Here is a 24,480-nt window from a genome sequence, read left to right on the forward strand (position 1 = left end):
TTAAACTATTGAAAGTGTCAGTACAGTCAGTGTACATCTTTAGCAAGAAAAAAAAATGATTAAATAAGTTCAACAGAATTTAGCGATAAAATAAAATGTTTACTGAGTAGAAAAGAGTGGAATTTTTTTAATGTACAAATGTATGATGTAAATGTGTAGAGTATTGGGTATATATGACAGGTTAGATTTTGCAAATGGGAATATGGTGACAACAACACACTGTAGAGTATATAGAGATAACATAAGGGCTATTGGCCTTGTAGGTTTGGGAGGGAGGGCGGTGGGGGGTTGGGGAAGGGAGGAGGGGGGTTGATAGGGGGTTGTTTGGTAGGGGACAGGAGAATGCTGCAATGTTAGTGAGGATCTACATTAACATCTGAGAGATTATTCTTTAGGCAGATGTACTGTGTTTGTTTCTATTAGTACACTCAAAAAAATGAAGTGTTAAATTTGAATCGTAAAGTGTTGAATTTAACACCCCACCCTGTTTGGATTAGGGACAACACCCACCGGGTTAAATTAACACTTCAGAAGTGTAACATAATATAACACTTTGCGAGTGTTACCTTAACAACACCCATACAAGTGTCAAAATAACACTTCCTGGTGTTGAAGGTACACTACAGGGAGTAAAATTAACACAATAAAGTGTTCATTTGTTAAAACTTCTGGGTGTCAACATGACACTTCAGGAAGTAAACTTAACACCATAAAGTGTTCATTTGTTAGCACTTCTGGGTGTCAAAATTGCACTTCAGGGAGTATAATTAACACTCTAGTGCACATTTTTTGGCCTTCTGGGTGTCAAAGTTCTGCTTCAGTGAGTAGAATTACCACCATATAGTGTTCATTTGTCATCTGTGTCAAGATGATACTTAATGGACTCTCAACACACAATAGTGCTCTCTCGTTTATACTTCTGGATGTATATTTAACTGCTGGTTTGTAAAGTTTTACATGTTTATTATGTAACGCAAATACAATACTGTTATGTAAAATTTTGCCAGAAAAGTTAACATCGCATCCGTTTAGTAAATATTTTATACAGGTTTTAGGTTAATTATTACTTAGTAATTAGGTAAACAATATGGATGCATGTTTGAATCGCTCGCAGCAGAAAGTTACATTTAAGAGAGAGCAAAAGCAATGACAACACAAACAATTCAGAATGTGGGATTTTCAGCAATTAAACACCCTACGACCTTCCTATTCCAGAGGTCCATTTATTATATCCCATTAAATGTAAAACGAACAATTTAGGCTATAAAAGTATTGTCTTGTGGAATTAAGTCAACTTAAAAGTGCCAACAGTTTCAAATGCTACGGTGCAGTTACTTGGTCTTTATTTTTTTTGCACATGCCTTTTGGTTTCTAGATTAAAGACAAAGAAACAACTCTTCCCAAAGTCAATTTCAAATAAGCAACAACTTTAGAAAAATTCTGATCCATGGGATGAGAAAACATGGAGTGCTGTGTATAATGACTGCTACACTACAGTGACTATGTCTTTGTTGTTGGCAAATGCCTTTTGGTATTCCAGATTAAACGCAAGAAACAACTCTTCCCAAAGTCAATTTCAAATAAGCAACAACTTTAGATATATGCTGATCCGTGGGATGAGAAAACGTGGAGTACTGTCTATGATGACTGCTACACTGCAGTTACTTTGTCTTTGTTGTTGGCTCATGCCTTTGGTATTCCAAATTAAACACAAAGAAAAAACTCTTCCCAAAGACAATTCCAAATAAGCAACAACTTTACATACATTCTGATCCGTGAGATGAGGAAACATGGAGTTCTGTCTATGACAACTGCTAAACTGCAGTAACTTTGTCTTTTTTGTCGGCACGGTGAGCATAAAAATCTCGAATCTGGTTGCGTTTCACACCACCAGGCAACTTGTAGACAACTTTTTGGAAAAATTCCCAGGCACCGAGACTTGCAATTTGGTATAATTCAGATTTAACACGTAGAATAATTTGAAGCAAACATCAATGGCTTCATAAATGTCCTCTGGGGTAGGGCATGTCTCTGGATGATCACAAATGACTGCTTGGGGTATATTTTGCTTCCTCCAAGAAGTAACACATATTGCTGAGGTCTTTCTGAAATCTTTTGCAAATAGAATTCCAAGTTGATGCTCCCTAAGTAACAACAAAGGAAAGAAAATTCCCATCATAATGAAGTTGTGTTAAAACCTTCTTGGAGCATAAGCAGTTTTTTACATGTACCCCTCACAAAACATGAACATTCCTAAAGAAAATGCCCACAATTTAATCAGTTGTGATTCTAACTTCTTCAAGTACGTTTGAATCTAGAAAGCCAGATGGCCTACAGTGCATGATTACTTGTCAAAACAGGAACTTGCATTAAACTTTCATCAGACAAGGTAGGCAACTTTTATAACCAATGCATCATGTTAACAATGCTTAAAATAATGCTCACTCCCACTGTATGCAATTGTGTAGATTGCTATGAATTATAACAGCTAGATCACTTCCATAATATAGCTAAATTATAGTTGGGACTAGGCCTAGGTCTAAAAGTATCACCAATCCACATCAGCTTCGGCCTACTTGCTACAACTTACAAGCTAAAATGGCAATTAGTGGTAATTATATATTGCATTACATGAATATATGTTTATCCCTTATTGAACATAGTACCAGCGTAACTATAGGCCCATGCCCGATGCTATTTAAAATGCATTGTCTTGAAATAGCCTAAGTATACCCTACTAGTACTAGGCCTAGTAGTAGGCCTAGTATAGTCAGTATTGCGAAGTTCGCCATACTGCGAAGTTCGGGCACCCTAAGAAATACACGATTTTCACCATGAAAACCTACAGGAAGAGCCAAATTTCACCAAAAAGTACGAAGCTACAGTTATTTTCTCTCCAAAATGACCCGTGTGCAAGAAATTACTTATATATTTGTCAATAAAATGACGAAGATCTATGAAGTCTGTTATAATTACTGAAAGAGCAACAGCGCCACCAATTTTTACCAGCGCCACACTGTAGGTTGCGTGGCCGAACTTCGCAATACTCTAGCAAGAAATACCAGTTCCACAATCACGAAGAATTTTCTTGGAAAACAACGTGAAAACAGTTTGCAGGAAAGAAAGTTTGGCCGTGTATCGTACTAAAACACAATTCTCCCACCATATGAAGTATATTTTCTGGTGATTTAGACCAGAAGATTTAGTTTTGGGGTGTTTTAAGTCTTAAGTGGGCGAACTTCGAAGTCACCATCCTACAACTTAAAAAAGTGACTCGCAGGGTATACGAAGTTACGGTTAACGCACAAAAAGGAATAGAATGCACTAGATTACAATAAAGGCCTAGACCAAAGTCCTCCGTCCGTCCGAAGGCAATTCCGTTTAATGTTTACTTGTATGTAGGCTACACTGATTCGTTGACAATTATGAGTTGACTATGACAAACAGCAGCTAGCCTATTATATTAACTTATAGTATGACTTTAACGTTAGGTCTACGTAACGCAAGCGATTCAAATGCATTCGTCTACCCAGCTTAGTCGTGGGTCTCTAAGCGCATATCTCGTTCTTGTCATGTACACTTACATAATATCAAAACATACCTTCGAATTTTTCAATCAATTCTTCCAGGCCCCAGTCTCCTATAACGTCATTTCATGCCATTGTAGCTCGTTATCGCACACTGAGTACGTAACGTTTTGTGGCTTGAACGTATATATGGCTGTGGTTACTATAGTACATTTAGTAACGATAAATGTCGACAAACTGGTACAAGTATTGCTAGGTACGGTAAATGCGTGTTCACGGTACGGTGGTATCGTTTAAACACTTAACTTACACTAAGAATCCAGCTGACGGGAGGTTTGACCAATCAGAATGCTCGAACTGAAAGTACACTTCTGCAGGTGTTAAAAAATCCACGCTACATAAATTATGTAACCCTACTCAGGGTCAGAGTAACCCTTCAGGTGTAGGGTGAACGGTTACACCTGGAAAGTGTTAAAATTCAACACTCCATTTTTTTGCGTGTATATTCTGCAAACAGTAAATACGTGATTTTGAGTGTTATTTACATATAGACTGTTTTATTGGTCTCTACTGTGTGGGGATTGACTGTGATGTTATGTGGGTTAATAATATGCATATATCAAGATTTGTTTGTCGCATGGCAGCAGGGGGGTGCGGCGCGGGGGGGGGGCGGGGGGGGGGGCAAGGGTTGGAGTGGAGGAGGTGACGACAGGTTGATCAGAAGAGAAGGACAGTAATAGTATTGCAGTAGACCTTGCTGAGGGTGTGTGTTTGGCGGTTAGTGTGTGTGGTGGGGGTTAGTGTGTGTGTGTGGGGGGGGGGGGGAGGGGTGTTGGTTGCTAACAAGGTAAGTTCCAAGTGTTATAAACAGATTAACGAAATGGGTAAGTGGTCTAGCAAAGTTTGGTTTAGGGGGAGGGGTTGGATTAGAGAAAGATTAAGGTAGTATAGTTACGAGGGGTGCCGTATTATTAGGTGGGGCCAATTACAATCTGTTTAATTTATATCATTGTCTTTTTTTACTTTCACATTAAATTGCATTAATGAGCAGTTAATTTATAAACTAATCAGAGCTCATTCTTAGTAAAATAAATAAAAATTTTTGAGCTTCTTTCACTAAAGAAGCTCGTTTTTTACCTTCCATATTTCACCTCTTTTAATATTTTTCTGTTAATCTCACTCATCAAAGTTTGTTTATTTATTCTGGGTTGATTTTGGACAAAATGTTGATTTTGTTACTCTAATATGATGACATCTTGCATTAATGAGTAATGATACCTTGATCTAAATACATCCTACAGTTTTGTTATTGTTTCTAGGGACTCATATCTCTTTATTTAAATACATTTAATTTTTTAGATGAATTTCTTGTTAAAGTTAAAGTTTATGTTTTTTCTATTTCATTTTGCCCCTATTTTACTCTCCCTTTAATCATATTCCTTACCTGATGACTGTTCTTTAACTGTTAGTTTATTTCTTGATTCAATTTCTTCTTCATTTGTTTTGTTTTACTTTTAAACTTAACTAAACCTATCAATAAACCTACAGTAATTATTAAATATAACTATATTAATAATTCCTTTCTTGTTTACATCATTAATATTAACTAGTTATTTTATTAATTACTAATATTATTTACATATTTATTAATTGTACTTACTCCAGTCGCTTGAATCTTTGAGAGTGTTGTAGATAGTTTAATATTCCATTAACTTCATGTTTATTCATTTCTCTCCCATCCTCTGTCTGTATGAGCATATTCTCTATTGATGTCATGATTGGTAGAGAGAGACCAGAGGAGAGGATAATGTTCCCATCTTCATCAATCTTACTCAAGGACCAGACTAGAGTCACCAAGAATATGGGAATCTGAAGAAAGGAAAATAATAAATATAATTAATATCATCGTGTTTACAGGATAAATACTTGAAAATAATAACATCATAATTAGTTTAGGAATATTATGTTTATTGTTGTTTTCCTTTCATATTAATCAAATAACATTTGTTTATTTTAATATTATATTGTTAATATTTTGTTAATTATTAAATAATTAGTGGTTTGAATTTGTAAAAAAGTAAGTTATATTTGTAAAGTTTGTTTAATCTTTGTTTTATTTTATTTTTATTGAAAGATGTTGAAAGGTAAACAAGAGGGTTAGGTTTATTACAGAGATCAGTTATTGTTATTTCTGTAGAATGAATTAAAGGTGTGTAAGAGGGGTGAGGGATGGACGGTACAAGGGATGTCAGGGATGTAGGGAGGAGTGTGTAATGGTAAGGAAGGGTGTGTTAAGGTTTAGTGATATTTGTTTGGGGTATTAGGAGGGTGTCTTAGTGCGGTGAGGGCGTGGATATGGTTTACCATCGTGAATGTTATGTTGTTATTGTCAAAGCGTGTGCCAGGGGTGAGTGATAAAAGGACCGGTGGGTGTCATACTGGGTAGGGATGGGTGTGGTAGGGGTAATGAGTGGTGCTTGAGGGTGGGGGAGCATGCAGACGGCTTTAACATATTTAATGTACTTTGTTTTTTAGAGTAATGGGCGGGGGGTGATATGAGCCTGAACTAATATGTATTATTTTATTTATGTAATTTGTGATGGGTAGAACAGGTTTAAGGTGGGGTTGGTTTTCAATGAACTGTAAATTCCAAATAATTATATTTATGTATCAGTTTGTTTTTGAGGTATTTTACTACTTAGGTATGTTTATCAATCACTTCATTTATCTCTGTTTTAAACGAAAGGAAAATATTTGGTCGAATCCGTAAAACAGGAAACAATTCATTGACCCTTTCTGTCTTAAATTATTATTTTATATTTCACTTTCTGGGAAGATTTTGAAAGATAAAATTAATTAAGCTAAGATGAACATAACTTTTGTTGAATAAACACCATGAAAAAGAATTTCAAAATGATTATTTATCGTTTATGATCCTACACACTCTATCCAGTAGTTAATTATTTTATTTATATTTATTGTTTGTATTTAAGATTCTGTCTAATCTTGATCTTACAAATATATATCAATTTGAACCTGTATTTCCTTGTTCTAATTTAAACAGTGTAATATTTAATAACTAAATCGATCTAATCTCTCTTAAGGCATTCAACGATTTTATCTAATTTTAACTTGTATCGATTGATGAATTTATTCAATATATCTCTTTATGTTTCACTTACGTCATGATTGGATGCTTCCACCAGGAGCTCTATGACTGACCTCTGTACAGACTCACTGGTGTCTCTGTGGATGACCAAACCATCTGAACACATCTCTGTAATAGTCTGGATGTCATCGGGCTATTGAAAGAAAGAAATAGTAATTATTAAATATAATAATATTAATGTAAAATTGAGGCGTTAAGGGGATAATGGAATTTGGTTAATATTGTAGATTAATTGATTGGTTAATTCAGCATATATTTGAAACAAAGTTTTAAATTAGCTAATGTTGACTGTTTAAATATGTATGTTTAACTTCCTGCACAGTGAAGCTCTCAAACTAGGTTTCATGAATATTTTTTTAAATATAGTTAAAATTAATGAATGCATCTAGAAAGGTAAGATTATGTAACCTCCTAATCTTAATTATGTTGAAAAAGAAAAAAAAGTACAAACATTTCCCAAGGATTAAAAGAAAAAAAAACAGCAAAACAAAGGAGGAGTTTTAAAAAACACGCGGCATGATGACTTTACACGACTTTGACCGAGATACATTTCCTGGAATAATGAAATAAACCAGCTCCAAATAAATGTTTCTAGAGTTAAGAGCAAGATAATGACAACTAGGAATGTGGAATGTTGTTTTCTTTCCTGTAAGAATCATATTGTCTGTCTCCGGAATATTCCACACCCGGAGAAAATGTATATTTATACATCTCAAGGATGCTGGCTTTTTATGATTATGTTTTAAAAATTGATCGACCCCTCTACCCCTTCACTGTTATGCATGTTACTAATAATAACACTATCACAGGGAAATGTGAAAGCAACGACAATTATTATTGATTATAATGTACTTAAAAAATATTAAATATTACAAACCTTCCTCCATTGACCAGATCTTAGATCAAGAAATCTGGCTTCGTTGGATGATATGACTGTAAAAATAGATGAAATAATAAAATTCATAAATGATCATAGAAAAAAATGACATTTTTTTAAGTAATATATAAGATTCAATATTAATTTGTTTTACATACTTATTACTTCAACACTCAGAGGTAATGTACCTGTACGAGAAGGATCAAATATCAGTAAACTGTTGACTGTAAACTAGTTAATTAGTAATTAAGTACTAGAAATTAACAGTCACTAGTAATCCGACCAATGATTGTATTCCATTTGTTACGTAATACTTCCGGCTTACTTCACTGTCCTTATTTTATAGGGTAACAATAATGTTAAGTAACTCAAAACACTAAAATCTCCTAGATTTTATTTTAATATATATATAGTGACTTGATAGAAAGCTGCTTAGATCAGCTCAAGAAACACAAAAGAAGGAGGAACTTTTAGGAAGTCCCAACACAACGCCCCTACCCCCCATTCCACCCCACCCCTACACAGGACTAGTCTGTTTGTTGTTGGCAAGATTTTCTTCCGATCCACATATTAGATTAATTCTCACCAACATATATTTCATTTTACTAGTCCCCCCTCCCCCAGACCCACCCCCCCTCTACCACACTTCCCTCTCTTGTCAAAAATCTGTGAACAATGCAATAAAAGCAATCTACTTGATCAATAATTCTTTAAATTCTTATGTATAAATCGTACCTTTAATATTCCTTGATCTTGGTTCTTCTGGTATGATGTCTGGCTTGATCGATGACGGCAGTTTACAGTTAACAAGCCTTCAAAGGTAAAGAAAGCAGGGAAAGTACATATTTAATATTTATAAATTAAATGAATATCTGATGTCATCTTTGTAATGCAATGACATAGAGGTCAATGAATTTGCCTTTTCCTTTATTTTGGTAAAAGAGCTGTTGACAAGTTATAAGTATCAGCCACTAGTTATGATGGTCAAACAACTCTTCCACCACCCCTCCTTACACCTCCATTAACATTTACTGATTTGTTAATTTTAGCTATTTATATATTTTAATAAAAAAAAAATTGAAAATATTCTAAATTTTAATAACAATAAATTTATTTAAAATAAACAGCAAACAATATCGTTTCCGTGTACTTAAATTTCTCCCTATACTTTTGTGTCAAGCTTTACATAATAATTTATTTGTATTTGTTCATAGTAGTTCTATTTCGTTCATAACTTTTAATGTTATTTGTTGTTCCTATTATACTGAAAAGCAACCCTAACCCCCCCCCCCCATCCACCAACTCACCTTGTTAAATCCTAACGTGTGGAAAAGCCTAACGAGGCGTTGTAAACAGCACAATCAGTAATGAAAGAAAAACGTTAAAATATTTCCAAGTTTACAATTCCTTACAAATATCGCAGCATTTTAAACCGCACGTCTCAACACAAGACTTGTACATTAACTAAAATAAAAATATCACTGCACAGTTCCATTACCCTATCCCTTCCTATATACCCCATACGTTTACCCTCTGACTACCCCTCCCCCACCCCCAATTACCCAGATATTATCAGCCAAGGCCTGTGACGATGTTTTTTCCTTACCATAGTTCCTTGAATCTTGGTGACTTGATTCCATAGTTTATTAATCCGATCACGTCTTCCTCTGTTAATTCTTTTTTGTGTTTTCCTGCATTGATGGATATCTTCTCTACTGATGATAGGCTTGATAAACTAAGACCGGACTCAAGTCTGATATCTTTACCGTCAAATCCATTGAAAGACCAATGTAGGCCTAGTTCAGATATTGGAATCTGAAGAAAAGGAAAGAAATATCACAGTTAACTTATCTTATAGTTCATCCATGATGGATAAATACACATGACGATTATCCAACGTATATACAACAGAACACAAGAATGCATTAAAAATCTATAAAATTAATCATTAATTTTAACACAGAATTTTCTGTGATTTTTTATATTTTCAATTTTCAGAAAATCAGGAATTATATTTCATTTAAATTATTTAATAAAAAAAAGAAGAGTGGTGACTTATTTAAACTTGCTTGCCAAACGTACGAAGAAAATAAAACACAATATAATGATGATGTTATTAAAATAAAATGTGTAAGCTGACGAAATTCAGATAAAAGTGAAACACAATATCTTAAATATTTATATTTGGTCTGTAATATTATATTTAGCGCATACATTAGGTATTTCTGTAGTTGTCATAATATATGCTATTGTTTCATTCCTGACAGCCAGTGCATTAATTCATACAGCATACACTAGCGGAGACTCGACAACGTTCCTGCCGTGAGTGGCCGACTGCAAAGGAGTTTCCTTCCCGGGAGATACAGCACATCTCGATACGTGTGTTTATCTTATACGCCTATACCCTACTTGCAATCGATTTCGTAATAATAAATATAAAATCATTTCCAATCATTGTAGTTACGCAAATATATAGGCTTAGGGCTATATTAATAACGTGTCGTACATCTGTAAGATTTCCATGCGCCAACCGACCGACAAACCAGTATCGTTGGCTCTACTTGGTTTAAAATAACATAGGCCAGGCCTACACAGTATGAACGAAGCCACCATAAAATCTTACTATAACAATTTTATAGACTCATTTGAGTTTAACTTTCCATTCAATTTTCCCCACCCCCAGTGTTGATACCGTTTACCTGTAATCTTTAAATCTCTCACGTTTGACCTACTGTAAGCTTAGGTTTAGCCTAGATCCGTTAGAAACATCCATCCTTACTACTGGCACTGCTACCAACTTCACCTCATATGTCTATTTATATATTGCTATATGTTCTAAGCTCTTACTTTTCCCGGTAAGAGAATCTTATACTAACCGTAGCTTACGGCTAAAGTCTAACGTTACGTTACAAAGGCAGTTGATAATGAAACACTTCGCCATCTTGATTGAAACGCGGACACTGTCCGGTATCATGTGACGTGATTAAGACGTAGCCTAGGCCTACGCGTGTGAAATGTATTATATCACAAACTGTATGCTGTTTCCCCTTAAAAAGCTAACGTAATTTGTTATACATACATTTTTAAAACAACTAGGCCTACCGTTAAGCTACCACCTCAACCAAGCCTAGGCCTAAGTAAGTATAACGTCAATAATGATTACCGCTGTCGGTGCAAACTGGCCACTCATACATATGTAAGGGTCTCAAATAAAACTGAAATAAAGATTGATAAATTAATATCATGAGCTTCATGCATGCTAGTATTTTGTTCGGCTAGACGTTGTTTAACAAGTTGAACACATAAAAGGAAGTTTACCAACAGATGACCGGATGTCTTTGTTTGATTATAGGGCCTAGGCCTAGGCCCTATTTGTTCTTTTGTGCGTTCAACAAGCTTATTTTTTATCTAATTTCTGGTTTATTATCTAAAAACGTTTTCTTGTTATTTCTACTCTGCTGACGTTTCTATAATGTTTTACTTCTTTAGGCTCAAATTTCAAGAAGAACAAACGTAACCTAAGTAATACTAGCCTAGTAGGCTAAACAGCCATTTCAGCAAAGTTACATAAAGAAGTAATACCTTTGAAATTCATACAACGACAAATCTTACAGAAAGACAAAATCTCTCAAGCATGCATAGGCCTATAATTGTTGACTTTAAATAGGCCTATAATTACCGTAAGTCAATATAATAACAACAGCAAACCATACGCGGTGTAAGTCCATTAGCAGTCGTACAGTAGTATAATGATAAACATGTATGTGTGCGTGTAACTAGTAACGAACTGAATCTCCACACAGAGTGTACGTGACCCGTCCTGCGGGAATCTATACGTACGTCTACGTGCGCCGATGACTACGTTCACTGTGCGGCTTTGTTTGAATTTTGAAAACAGGTGTTTTGTTGTTGTTTGAGTGTACTAGTGAAAGGAAGCTTCCAGATGTTTTAAATTGTTTAGGCTTTGGCTATTCTTCTGCAAACATTCCTTCTACTGGACCAAATTAAATGAAACTTCTGTAATCATTCAATTAGCCAATATTAGATGGAAAAACCAAATTAATTTCCTTTTTAATCTAAAATAAAGAAAATTGGCGCTTACCATGGGCGTCAACAGGTGGGGGACGGGGGGGGGACATGTCCCCCCACTTTCAAAAGTGGAGGGGATATCATATCATTTGTCCCACCCACTTTTCAGAGTAGTTATTAAAAAAATCACATGCATATGCGCGATTTTCTATTTAAGGTCAAGAAATCTGGACTCCCTGGGCCCCTGCTATCTATCACTTGCACCGTCATTTATCTCCCATTCTCCCAATATCCTAAATCTGCCCATTTAATTCGTTCGGGGGGGGGAGACCATTCGAAAGTGTATTGAATCTTGCACACATGTTGTTTGTATGGGTTCCAAGGGATTAGGTAAGCCATACAGGTAGATGGTGATGAGTTACTATGTTCATATCACTACCTCCAGTCCCTTGGACTGGATGGACGAATAGGGGTGTAGGGGTTAAGTAATTAAGGCTACATGTATTCGCCGGATATGGTAGATCTTTATTGTTGAGTGCCGGCTAGGCGCTACACACGCTCTGCGCGCGGTGCCTTTTTCTGATTATTATTATTAAAGTACCTGGGCACATAACAACTGACGTCTCGCACCTACATGCATGTATTATATATACCACTCCACTCATCCCGGAGGTGACGGCGCCACTTTTTCAATATTTCGTTTGAGATGGACGCTGTGTAATTCGTCTCCCTTGGTGTCAGAACGGCATCTTTCTACCAGTACTTTCTGTCGGGATTTAGTTTTGTGAGACAAAATTTCTCCTCACAGATCTGGTTCTGATGTAACTAAAAACGACTCAGGAAGGCCGTCTCTCCTGCGATCTAGGGGGTCTTATGTACCCAAAATTTTCTGGTACGCTACGCGCCAACCAATGGTGGCGCTCCGCTTAGATAGTATAGTGTCCCCCTCACTTTCTGAAACCTGCTGACGCCCATGGCGCTTACGTAAATAGGCATATTCAATTACTGGAATATATCGACTGGTCGTGCAATTTAGAGCGCGCACTTCCTAAACAAATGTTACAGGACGAGGGTGTTGGGTCAAGACTATGGATATATGAACGAATACCTTAATGATAGATTTATATTTCCTTTCAGTCTACAGGGTTCCAGTGGCGTAGTCAGGTTTTTTTCAGTGGGGGGGGGCGCTGGGGGGCTTGAACATTTCCTGGGGGGGGGCTTGACCAATTTTCTTTTTACTATCTTAGCGAAGCGCCGCCATGAGTGGGCGCGCAGCGTACCGGAACTTTTTAGCTAAAAAGGCCTCCTAGATCGTTGGAAATGACACTTCCCAGGCCTTCTAAGCTGCTCTAAAGTTTTCTCAACATCCTTTATTTTGAGATCCTATGTTTTGATATGGTCATCAAATAGTTTAGTGGAATAGAAGAAAAAAAAAACAATCTGCTAAGTTACTTTGAAATATCATTACATATGTTTTGTGAGTTTGACACCGCCATTGACATTTTTCGACAAATCCGCAAATTGCGCGTGAAAATAAAAAAAATAAAAAGATTGACTAGGCTTTCAGTCAAGTAACATACTGAAATGACCGAACTCAGGGGCGGATCCAGGGGGGGCCGACCCGGCCCCGCCCCCCCCCCCCCTTTTTGGAAATCAGTTGCGTTTTTTTTATGTGGGAGTACTTCAAATTCCTAATAGGCATAACTTGGTGAAAGAAAAGCCTAATATATATCCAGCTGCTCTTCCCTGAAACGCGATCGTTTTTATTCCAAATTTGAAACTAAGGCAATTATCAGGACTACGCGACATCACGTATTAATTAGATACGGCTCAGTACTATAGTGCTGACTATTACTGTCAGGGAAAATCAATGCACAGTTAGCAAGTATATCATAATTATCTGAATGAAAGGGGGTGTAGGCGGTTTTACACTATCTAACGCAACGTAGTCGCCAAGAATCTGAAGTATTTTTAAGGGAGGGCCCGAGGAACATGAACTTATACTTTATAGCATGCTCCTCGTGGTGAAAGGTAATTGCACCTATTAGGTGAATCGAGTGTACTGTTAATAGTAGGAGAGACTAGTGTAGGTTCTTATGACCAACTAGACCGGTTTCTGCTCTCAAACTTTATAGGAGCTTCATCAGTATTAGCCTTTGAATATTTTATATTCGGCCTGGGCGTCTCGTTCTCAAAATGCATCTATTTTCTGTGCACGAGTTTTTATGGACTCATAGTGCAGCTATAAGAGCATCTAAAAGAGCTTCGTGTGAACCTTGAGAGTCAGCTGATTCTTCGTTAGTATGAAACCTTGAGTTAACAAGTAAATCTTTGAGATTTTGGGCCCTTTTGTAGGCTAGAATCGGTTCTTTTGGAAACAGTTTGGATAATTGCGCGTGCAGGGGCGTAGCGAGCGGGGGGGGGGAGGGTGTGGGGGTGTCACACCCCCCAATAATTTGGTCGCTGTCGGCAAATTTTGGGTCTGTCGGCAAAAGGAGAAAAGGTGAAGAGAGCGGAAGGGGAAGAAAGAAGGAAAGCTGAATAGAGAAAAGGAGAACGGGAGCTTCTTTATCGGTTATTTCGATTTTCCAGTTCTTCATCTGATAAACTCATTCACCAATCCAATCACCCGACGCCTGCAAGTTAAAAACCTCTCGGCAAATAACTGATAATGTCACGGCCGTCAGTATAGCTACTGTAGCCAGGCTCAGCTAGACGAGTGCCAGAATCGCCGGCAACTCAGTGAAAGAAATGGAATTAAAGGCTTCCGTATAGGCAGCAGCCCATGATTCGTGCTATCGTTTGACAACGTGTTGTTATTATCCTCTGTTCAGAATGACGTCATCGCAGATGTCATTCGTTCTCCGTGGAAAACTTAAGGACTCGGCTCACGAATTGTACACAATTTTTAACGTTTCTCGCTTGTATATCAATGAATGTTGTTACTTCTCATTACCGGAAAGTTTTCTGAACATTTTCATCACGAAGTTTCACTATTTCAACGATCGGTGAAAGAGAAAACACAGTTCGATAATTGGTCCCAATTAATTCTTCTTCTGCCGACTGCCATAAAAATAATATCGAAATGGAAATTCTACGGTGCCAAATTTATCTTAAAATATGCACCAGATTGCATCTAAGGACGTTTTAAAACTAAAAATTTTCCAAAGGGGATGGGGACACCCCATTAGACCCCTCCCCCATTTCAGTCACCACTTCCAGATCCGTCGGCAAATCAAATCCTCCACACCCCCCCCCCCCCCCCGACAACAACAACAAAACCTTCGCTACGCCCCTGTCCGCGTGTGGCGAGATTGAGTGCCAATGTTTCAAAAGTACATTTTTCAAATCCGTGGTTTTGATATGGGGTGTTTAGGTAAGCTAGAACACCATTGGTGGTTCCTTTTGTTTAGGTTTGGTAGTGAGGTATTGCCCACGGTTTTCAAATTTTATGCCTTTCGTGGCTGAGGCAATTTCCTCTTTCTTATAGTTACGGAGTAACAGTTTCTCTGTGAACGCATTCTTTTTCTGTAAGAAATCAGTCTCATTGTTACATAGACGTGCGTATCGTAAGACTTCCCCTTTAATGAAGCCTTTAAAAGTGGCAAGTGGGTGTGCAGAGTTTCTCTCGAGGTATTGGAAGGTTTCCGTGGGTTGGTGTAGACTTTGGTGTCTAATAACACATTGGTTTCAAACCTTGGACCTTTGAAGATTTTCAAATCTAAGTATGTTACCTCGGTGTGTAATATTTCTACCGTAAACTTTAAGAAGCGGTGAATTTCATTCAACCTGTTTACTAGTTGTTCAAGTTCCTGAGGTGAACCGTCGTAAAGCAATAGAATTTCATCTCTATAGCGGAGCCATTTTAAGATTTTATTATCTGTCGGTAAAATCTGGTTTTCCAGTCTATGCATGACGATATCACAGATTTCCGGAGAGGCTTGGCTACCCATGGCGCAACCGATCTTTTGTAGATGGAATTGGTTATTGAACTCGAAACAGTTTCTTGTTAAAAATAAGTTCAATTAGTTTGCGCATGGATATGGAAGATAGTTTATTTATTCCATATTCGCTTTTTTCCGCCTTTTCATAGACTTCTTGACATATATCTAATGCCTCCTTTTGGGGAGTATTGGTATACATGGCGACGACATCGAGTGTAGCAAGTACTACTGCTTTTGGTAACGGGGTGGCTCTCCACAATTTTGAGAATGTGATTTGTGTCTTTCACATAGGTGCTTTGTTTTAATACAATAGGAAGCAAGAAATAATCCACAAATTCTGATATTTTTTCGGTCGGTGATCCGTTTCCGCTTATTATCGGGCCCTCCCTTAAAAATACTTCAGGTTCTTGGCGACTACGTTGCGTTAGATAATGTAAGACCGCCTACACCCCCTTTCATTAATAAGTATATCATAATTATCTCATTGAATATATCTTGTTTTATGTATTTTCTTGGGGTGAATCTGGTGTCATAATTAAATTTCGCGCAAAAGAAAAAAACGAATCGACGCAATAATAGTGTATCCATTGTACATGCACTGTTGAGCGTTGTTAAATATGTGTCTATCGAGAAAAAATATGTGCACAAAAAAGCGTGTCTGCAACGTTTCTGGTTTTTCTAGTTTTTGGCGAAATGTTTCACCATTTTGCATCTAAGCACTCACAATTAACCCAAAATTTCCAAGGGGGAGGGGGACAACCCCTCCCCCTAGACCCCTCCCCCAGGACGCAGATCACTAAAGTGCTACCATCGGGATGTCGGCCCCCCCTTTCTCAAAATCCTGGATCCGCCCCTGGAACTATATGTCAAACTGACATCAAAGATTGCGTCTGAAATATTATTAGGGTGATAGACTGATTTGGCCGGCATTGGCGGAGCTAGGGGTATTGGTCGGGGGGGGGGGCGAGAATGGCCTGTAGGGGCGCTTTCGACACTATCTAAGCGGAGCGCCACCACAGGTTGGCACGGAGCGTACATAATTTGTTTGAGTAAAGATATTCCCTAGATCGCCGGAAATGACCCTTCCCGGGCCTTGCTAATTTGCAGATAAATGAAGAATTAATTTTTTTTTCCTTTTTTTATTATCATTCCAACAAGAGTCCAAACAATGTACAATTCATAATAACATATAATTTATTACCAATAGTCAAAATTAACGAAGAATTAATATATGTCATCGCCATTTGTGACAAGTCGGAAGTTTATATGGGTGTTGAAAGTACATGCATGCGCTTCATCACAATTCCTGTGGTATCTTTTTGAGTGCTCATGTTTTCGAAAAAATAGATCGATAACCCCGTACAGTTCTTGAAAAGAGTTTCCTACAACAGAATTAAGTGCCGATAAATTAAATACCGCCGTACGTTAGAGCATTTTGTCAGTAAACTACACCAACAAAATGTGACAAATGTCAATAGGTAGATGAGAGTGCAATAAAAAATCATTAACCGCGAATAAGCAAAAAAGTGCTAAAAAGCCAAAAGGGCGCCAGCAGTCCCCCCCCCCCCCTGACTGTTTGGACGCTCCACCACTGTTGGTCGGTAGTTCTCAGCGATAGTGTTGTCTCCTTTCTTGAAATTTTGTTTTTCAGCGGTTTTAAGAGCATCAGGGTACGTCCCAGAAGTGAAAACCCGATTGAAAATGTAACAGGGTATTGATGCAATGACGCGAGCAATGATATGAGAAACATGTGTATGATGTCAGCATTTTTTACCTTTTAACATCTTCTTTGGCATTCATATACCTGGAAACCACCTTTCTATAAGGGTATATAGTATTGCTCACTAGCTTGTTTGATCAGTTAATGCGCACTGGTTACAAGATACTGATTGGCTGTTTGTATTAGTATTTATTTGTATGTTAGTGATTATGGATATTTTAAGAAAGAGTGACAAAGGCAAAGTTTGCCCGAACAGTCAAACACACAGATTCAGTAGTTAACATTATGTGTGTTGTAGTCTTGTGGTCGTTAACATGAGTTTTCAGTACAGTGCGACTACTGTAAACTATGCGCTATGTCACGTCAGGTTTTTCAGCAACTATATCCTACTGCCGGTCAGCGGTCGAAGGGTCGTTCATGAGTGGTCATCATGGAGATTCGAGACCATTCAGACCAATGATATACTTTTCGCACATGTAAATTTGTTTTCGAAACCCAAAATCCCAGTGGGGGGGGGGGCGACTGGGGGCGGCAAGCTTTCATGGGGGGGGCTGTCGCCCCCACGCCCCCCCCCCCCCCGTAGCTACGCCACTGCAGGGTTCCAACTCTTCTTCTAATTAATGATACTTTTGAAACGTTTGGAGATAAATGATCGGTCATATCGTGTTTGTTTCATAGTCTACCATACATTAAGGAAAGTGTCATCCCTTAGTTTAATGATAATATTTCTTAGGCAAATGATGACGTCACATTCTCATATCAGTGTGTATGTTCCTTTTGTGTCGTGGGGTGTGTAACTAGTAAAAACAGTGATACTATCGGCTGCGTATAAAGGGAAATTGTGTCACATTTGTGTTAATCACTACTTACTCAGACACTAACACTTGGTTAATAAATAACATTTAATCATCTCGGTCAGATTGGTAGCCTTAGATGAAGTGTAATATTCGTTGCTTATAATAGACACGTGATACTTCAATGTACCGTTTAAAGAATGGTTAGTGTAGCCTATGTAGATGTTTTCACTTAATGTGAAAACAAGTTTAACTGATAAATAATCTAAATAAATCGCAATGATCTAAATAAACTTGAATTAGTGATATTTATATGGCTGTGTTGAATGATAAGTGACTTACGTTGTGACTTGATGCAATATCAAGGAGCAATATTGTAGACATCTGGAGTTGTTTACTATCAGTTCTCCTTAGATACACAATACTCGAACACAGACGTCGTAAACTGCATTGATCCTTAGACTGGAAATGAAGATAGAAGCGTCTTGAAATGAATAATATAGAACCAACTTCAACGTATAATATTTCAAAATTGCTCCCTTGAATATCGCAATTTCACATAATATTAACGGTAGATGAACGCTGTGAGGGGGAACTGATAATTCCGCCAGTATTGTATGATTAAGTGAACTTAAATTCAATAAGCACTTTGACTTTTGACTTGTAGACTCTGCCCTATGGTACCGATTTGATTTTAAGCCAAGGGGGGGGGGGGGTGCAACGAAATTTCTAGTAAGGAGTCTAAAGGGAGGGAGATACCCTTCCCTTGAGAAAAATTTCGTTTAGGGGGATAATATTCAAACTGGTGCTACCACCAGTCACGACACGTAATTAAAGTTAGCGATTGTATTTACATGACTCTTATTGACACCATATAGGCGCTATACTATCTGTTACGTATTGAAGTTTTGCGGCTGTAGAGGGAGAGGACAAAGACTTATGTTAATACTCGTTTTGTGGGAGGGTCTGAAAAGGAAGTGTACCCTCTTCTATTCAGAAAATGATTTTTATGATAGATAGCTTAGATGCACACATTTGCTGTCATTTTTATCATGTTAACTACATCTTTGAATACGACTTTGCTGTGTGTGTGTGTGTTATGAAGACACTTTGTGGAGGAGGAAATATTTGTTCCCATTCTCCTAGTGAATACAGCCATATGTATATCAACCATATAACAACAACTAACGATTCATAATGGTATATGCTGGTAGATATACACATTTACATGTTATATATATTATGGTGCGGGTGGAGATGTTATCTTATTTTTGTATACCTGAAGACAATAACATTTTGTTATTGAAGTATAATTTATACTGAATCAAAGCTAACTAGTTCATATCGTTACATATTTGAAAGTGCTAATGAGAAGCAGATTACACAGTGCTAACGTAGTGGATTGGAAGGGATTAGTGGGCTAAGCAACCATTTCGGTTCAAATACTAAGAAATGCAAGAACGCCACATGAATCAAATCTTGGTGTATGTATATATATACATATTTACATGAAATTTAAAATTGTGACTAAACTTTAATGTCATATACGGTAACCTTGGTGGTGCTTGCACGAAATGTAAAGTAGATGTTGATCGAAATCGACACCGAATTAAATTGACAGTCTGAGCAACCAAAATAAGAAAAGGAGCAACTTGGTTGATAATTAGTACTGTACATTGTTCTTGGCTAATTAACAGGACCCCCATAAGTTAAAACACGTATAGATCATTTTTGTTCGCCTAACTTGCAAGTCTGGACCATAAATACATGTCAGAAAGAGAATTTACTTATATATATTTTACTGAAATGTATATCTTGTATTAGTGTAGCTATTGTAGCGAAAATCTATGGGTAACTCCCGTTGTACGATTTGCCCCTCGTATTTAATTTAAACATCCATTGAGCTCCGCAGAGACAGCGAGCTATATTTAGAGTCAGGTCGCACAACGGCTATGTAATAGTTCTAATTATTCTATGTACTTGTGATTGAGCGTTCTCTCGTGCTTGGTACGGACAGGCAAAATACTGGGTGTGTCTGTCGAACCCATTGGTCAAAGCAAACTGTAGGATGTGAGGGTAGTCTCTGATTGGCCAAGAAGTACAGTAACAGTTTTATTGGATTTTGTATCGATTAGGTGCGTTACAACTCCTTACTCGCACCATGGAGCAGATAGCTCAATGCTCGCACGGTCTGTGATAGAAGCAGCATCAGCGACTTTAATTAAGTCAAAAGAAATGTATTTTCCCATAGCGCTGTACAGATATATGTGCTGCCAGACGCCAACGCCTGCGGATTACCCGACGCCTGCGGAATACCCGACGACTGCGGATTACCCGACGCCTGCGCTGCCCTGCACCTGCGGATTGCCCGACGCTTGCGCATTGCCAAACCCTTTTGCTGCCCGAAACCTGCGCAGTGCCCGAGACCTGTGCAATTCCAGACACTTGCGACGCTCGAGTGTTGGGCTGCTTAAGTCGTGGATGGTGCCCGCCCTTAGCGCGGCGACGTGTTTTATTTGAACAGTTTCTTATATAGTGTAAAAACGAGTTGAGAATTACATGACATTGCAATGTCAATGTCTGCTGTCCGGTTTTGAGTATTGTTTTGTACCATACCCCTCTTCTTACTTTCCCCGCCACTTCGGTTGGTTCCGGTACAGGGAGTTCCCCACACCAGGACATTGGCAGCGTTGCCCTATCTTAACCTACCACAGGCATGCATTCGTTAGATTCCAATTTCTAGTGATTCCAGCCTTACCCGGTTCAGTATTTTGTTCACCTAATGTTACCAACAGAAGGAGAGAGGGGGACGTAACGGAGAGCGCCTCATCATTGCTGTTAACGCAGCAGATTGGGGGAGGGGAGGACTTGGTTTGAGAAATTAGCATATGACCCCTCTCTGTCGCCGGGACTGGTATCCAGCATCACATGTAATAAACGGTGTGTTTTTTAACGTGCCAATAATTTTCCCGTCCCCGCTTCACGTACAAAAATATCCAAAGGGGAAGGGAGCTTTTCGAATTATCATAGTTCATAGAAAGTTTGGTTATCATCCATAACAATTTTTGTTTTAAATTATGCAGCTACAGCATTGTTGAAATGTTCCAATGATAAAGAAGCTTCAGATTTAGACAAGCGTGCGATTGCTGAAACCGTACGCATGTGTACACGACTTCAATGTGGTTACTTTATATGTCAGTTACGGCATTTTATGTTCATGTGTCTTTCCAACAAACATGGTTTTTGTAATCGAAATCAAATTCAATTATTATTTTCTTTTGTATGTTTTATTTTGGCTATTTCAATGACAATCATATACTTGACTGGTGAATTCCGCGCAACTTACAATGTGCTATTGTACCGTCTGACAAGGTGGATGTTAATTGGATGATCTGTCATGGGTTTATCAGAGTTTAAAGATTTGTCGCTAAACTAATGAAAAACGTACTCTACGGACATAATTGCACTCAAGAGATCAGTAACGACTTACTTCAAGTGTTGTGGCTTCCTTGGAGTTCGACACCCATTTACCTCTTGAAGAATCCAAATGGAAACCATGTTCAGTCGGTGTCCATGAAACTAGAAAGACAAATTATACAACGATTTTTTTTTATAGATCAAGAACGTTAACATAAAAAACGGTATACATAATTATAAGGTAAATGTATCATCAAATATTTATTTTCTTCGTTGACTTTTACAATATAATGATATAACCCTATTGAGTATTACACAGAGGATCACAAATTGCTTGTGATGAGTAACACATTTAGTTATTTCTATATTCTCACCTTGAATGTTACGTAACTTCGTAAGAGGAGAAAGAGAACCCACGAGAAGAGACAGAGGTAACAAACAATCAATAAATCTGTAAAATAAAACGTGATTTGTGGGAGGTGAATGTGTTAAATGATTGAGACATTGTAATGTTATCCAACATTTGTAAAGTAACTATAGTGTAAAGGTAGAGATGTATCTATCATTACGTATGTATACATAAATCGTTTAGCTAAAAGTTACCGTATATTCAAGAACACAGTTCCACATTTTGCTGGTTGGTAATGTATCGTTCAGTAAGTTAACGTGAATATAAACATAACAGTAAGTGGTATGTGATTACTTACGACAATTTCTTCAGCCTTTGACATTGCACTGCATAGGATAACAATCCTACTACTTGGTCCTGGGTAAATTCTTTTCCCTTGTTCGTTTTAATTTGTAGTTCCTCTAAAGTAGACAGTACAGGCACATTATCTCCATTTTCCAGGATTATGTTTCTTTGGTCTGCCGAGCTAAATGATGCTAGTATGAGACTGGTACGAATCTTGATCTAAGGAAACACATTTTTGAATTATTACACAACAGTACGCAGTCATGAGAACTATATGTATTTTTCATATCTATGATTGTGAATTAATATTACAGTGTCACAAAAACAAAGAACAACTTTTCTATGTTTTTGACTGACAAAATGATTGATTATATACAAAATTACAGAACTTTTTTTTAACCGGCGGAAACAAGGAAAATGGAAGTGTGAGATATTGTCTTCGAATGTACGAAAGTAATAGAGATTGGAGTCCAACCAACCGTTATTATTAGTATGATTATGATACAATAATTCAGTTAGAAATACTTTTCATTGCATCAGTACCCCCCCCCCCCCCCAAAAAAAGAAGGATAGTCGGATAATTTGTCAACGTATGTAGCTTTGGTCTATCACGTGCAGCTTAGTTGTTGTAATAATGTTATTCTACATAAGCTGTATAGTATTTGTATCTAGCTAAATATTTCAATGTACTCACGTCAGAAGTAAAAGATCCCTTTGACCCGAGATCCAGTTTGCCCAAGTTAAGATCTGTCGGAAATGAGTAATCCCAAAAGACAGAAGATCAACATAAAATATAAGAAAGTGTTATTGGTTTTGTTATCATAAAGTCAAGGTTTAAAGCAAGTTATGTTATACTCTTCATAGGTTATTGGTTACGTCTTCAACTCTGTCATATAAGTTAATTGATATGGATGTTTCAATTGCATCATCAGTGTGCTGGTACGGCAATTGTACATTGTATCCACTTTCAAACCTAGAAGGTGATGATTAATATGCATATGTTTGATATTATACCTGAAGTGTTCTTCAGAATCATACACATACCTTCTGGTTCCTGTAAAGACTGATCATCACCTGTACACCGTTTCCCTGTATGAACCTCGAACAATGTTTGCACACTTTTCTGTATCCCATGGAGGTTAAGCGCTTCCAAAGCACGTAGAAGAGTCGTGATATCTGTTTCTGTGATTTCCCCTCTCTCCTCCAAATATTGAACCATACGGTAATTACGACCATCCTTATTTTGCAGCAAATCGATTTTTGCGGGTGGATAATTAAAGAAGGTTGCAAGGTGCAAAATATTTTCTTCAGTTAGTATATCAACTAATTTAGCTTTAAAGCTACCAAAACCTGGTAAAATAAACAAAACACGAATAATTCACTTGTCACATATTCCAGATCAGGTGTAAGGGGTCTCATGACTACTTCATGAACATTACACTCCACATGTATTAAATTTAAGTAAAATACATATTAATTCACGAATGAGAAGAGTATGGTATAACTAACCATATGCAGGACAAAACTGAAAAAAAACGGATCTGTACAGATTGTATACCAGTCTAAGAGACTGTGTATAGTATAGATGATAGTGAATGCTAAGCATAACCCATGGAACGTATATTCCAGATGTTAGTGTGTATCTTGTTCAAAGAGATGTCGTTTGAACCCATATCAGAAGATCCGAAAGAGCAATCGCACCCCCCCCCCCTCATTGATGTTACTTTGCTGATGTGTAATATCCAATTGCTATTCAATATATTGACAATCGTACCTGTCGAACTCTTCTTCTTTGCTGTTTCTACCACATGCTTGAAATTGGTAGCCATCGTACCTATGAAAATTGTAATAATGTAGCGTTAGTATTTACTGCTAATTAGATAAATAGCAGTAACATTTTAAATATAGCTATCATAGTTGTATATAATTTTGAACTGATGTGTTAGTTCAATGGAAACGTTTACGACCTTCCAAACCATGCTAAAAATGTGTTTAAGCATTACGAAATAGTTTAACATCAGCGTATTATCCAAAGCGGATTGAAGTTAAATATCACAGGAAATGCATTTGATCAAAATGGTTCAATGAGGCTGATGAGGTCGAGCGATGAAACTGGTTTTAAAAACTTAAAATTGAGAACATTATGTTGCTGCTACTGTGTCTAACAGTAACAGAAGAATAACGAGTTAGCAATGATCCATCATTTTACAATGAATCCTCACAAATGAGGCTTATGTATTATTTATGTTTAAGAAAGCAGTTTTGTATCTTAAAAAAATATTGCAGCACATTGCAGCACCCTAGCTCAT

The 24,480-nt window shown here is 37.4% G+C and overlaps 2 protein-coding genes across 2 annotated transcripts in view; both read right to left on the reverse strand.

Moving 5' to 3' along the window:
* The window catches only part of LOC139982552 (uncharacterized), a 217,401-nt gene that overhangs the window by 71,817 nt on the left and 121,104 nt on the right, over positions 1-24,480 (reverse strand). The window lies entirely within an intron of this gene.
* Positions 1-24,480, reverse strand: part of LOC139982192 (uncharacterized) — a 43,561-nt gene that overhangs the window by 10,865 nt on the left and 8,216 nt on the right. Inside the window, exons 2-13 of the mRNA XM_071994783.1 lie at positions 23,946-24,005; positions 23,216-23,521; positions 22,866-22,918; positions 22,185-22,390; positions 21,852-21,928; positions 21,551-21,639; positions 18,403-18,522; positions 9,180-9,388; positions 8,309-8,385; positions 7,574-7,629; positions 6,710-6,829; positions 5,188-5,396 (exon numbers count right to left, since the gene is read on the reverse strand). Coding sequence (XP_071850884.1) covers positions 5,188-5,396; positions 6,710-6,829; positions 7,574-7,629; positions 8,309-8,385; positions 9,180-9,388; positions 18,403-18,522; positions 21,551-21,639; positions 21,852-21,928; positions 22,185-22,390; positions 22,866-22,918; positions 23,216-23,521; positions 23,946-24,000 — 1,577 coding nt within the window. The 5' untranslated portion in view covers positions 24,001-24,005. The remainder of the gene's footprint in view (positions 1-5,187; positions 5,397-6,709; positions 6,830-7,573; positions 7,630-8,308; positions 8,386-9,179; positions 9,389-18,402; positions 18,523-21,550; positions 21,640-21,851; positions 21,929-22,184; positions 22,391-22,865; positions 22,919-23,215; positions 23,522-23,945; positions 24,006-24,480) is intronic.

The sequence above is a fragment of the Apostichopus japonicus genome, chromosome 16 (genome assembly GCF_037975245.1).
Source record: "Apostichopus japonicus isolate 1M-3 chromosome 16, ASM3797524v1, whole genome shotgun sequence".
NCBI classification, from domain to species: Eukaryota; Metazoa; Echinodermata; class Holothuroidea; order Aspidochirotida; family Stichopodidae; genus Apostichopus; species Apostichopus japonicus.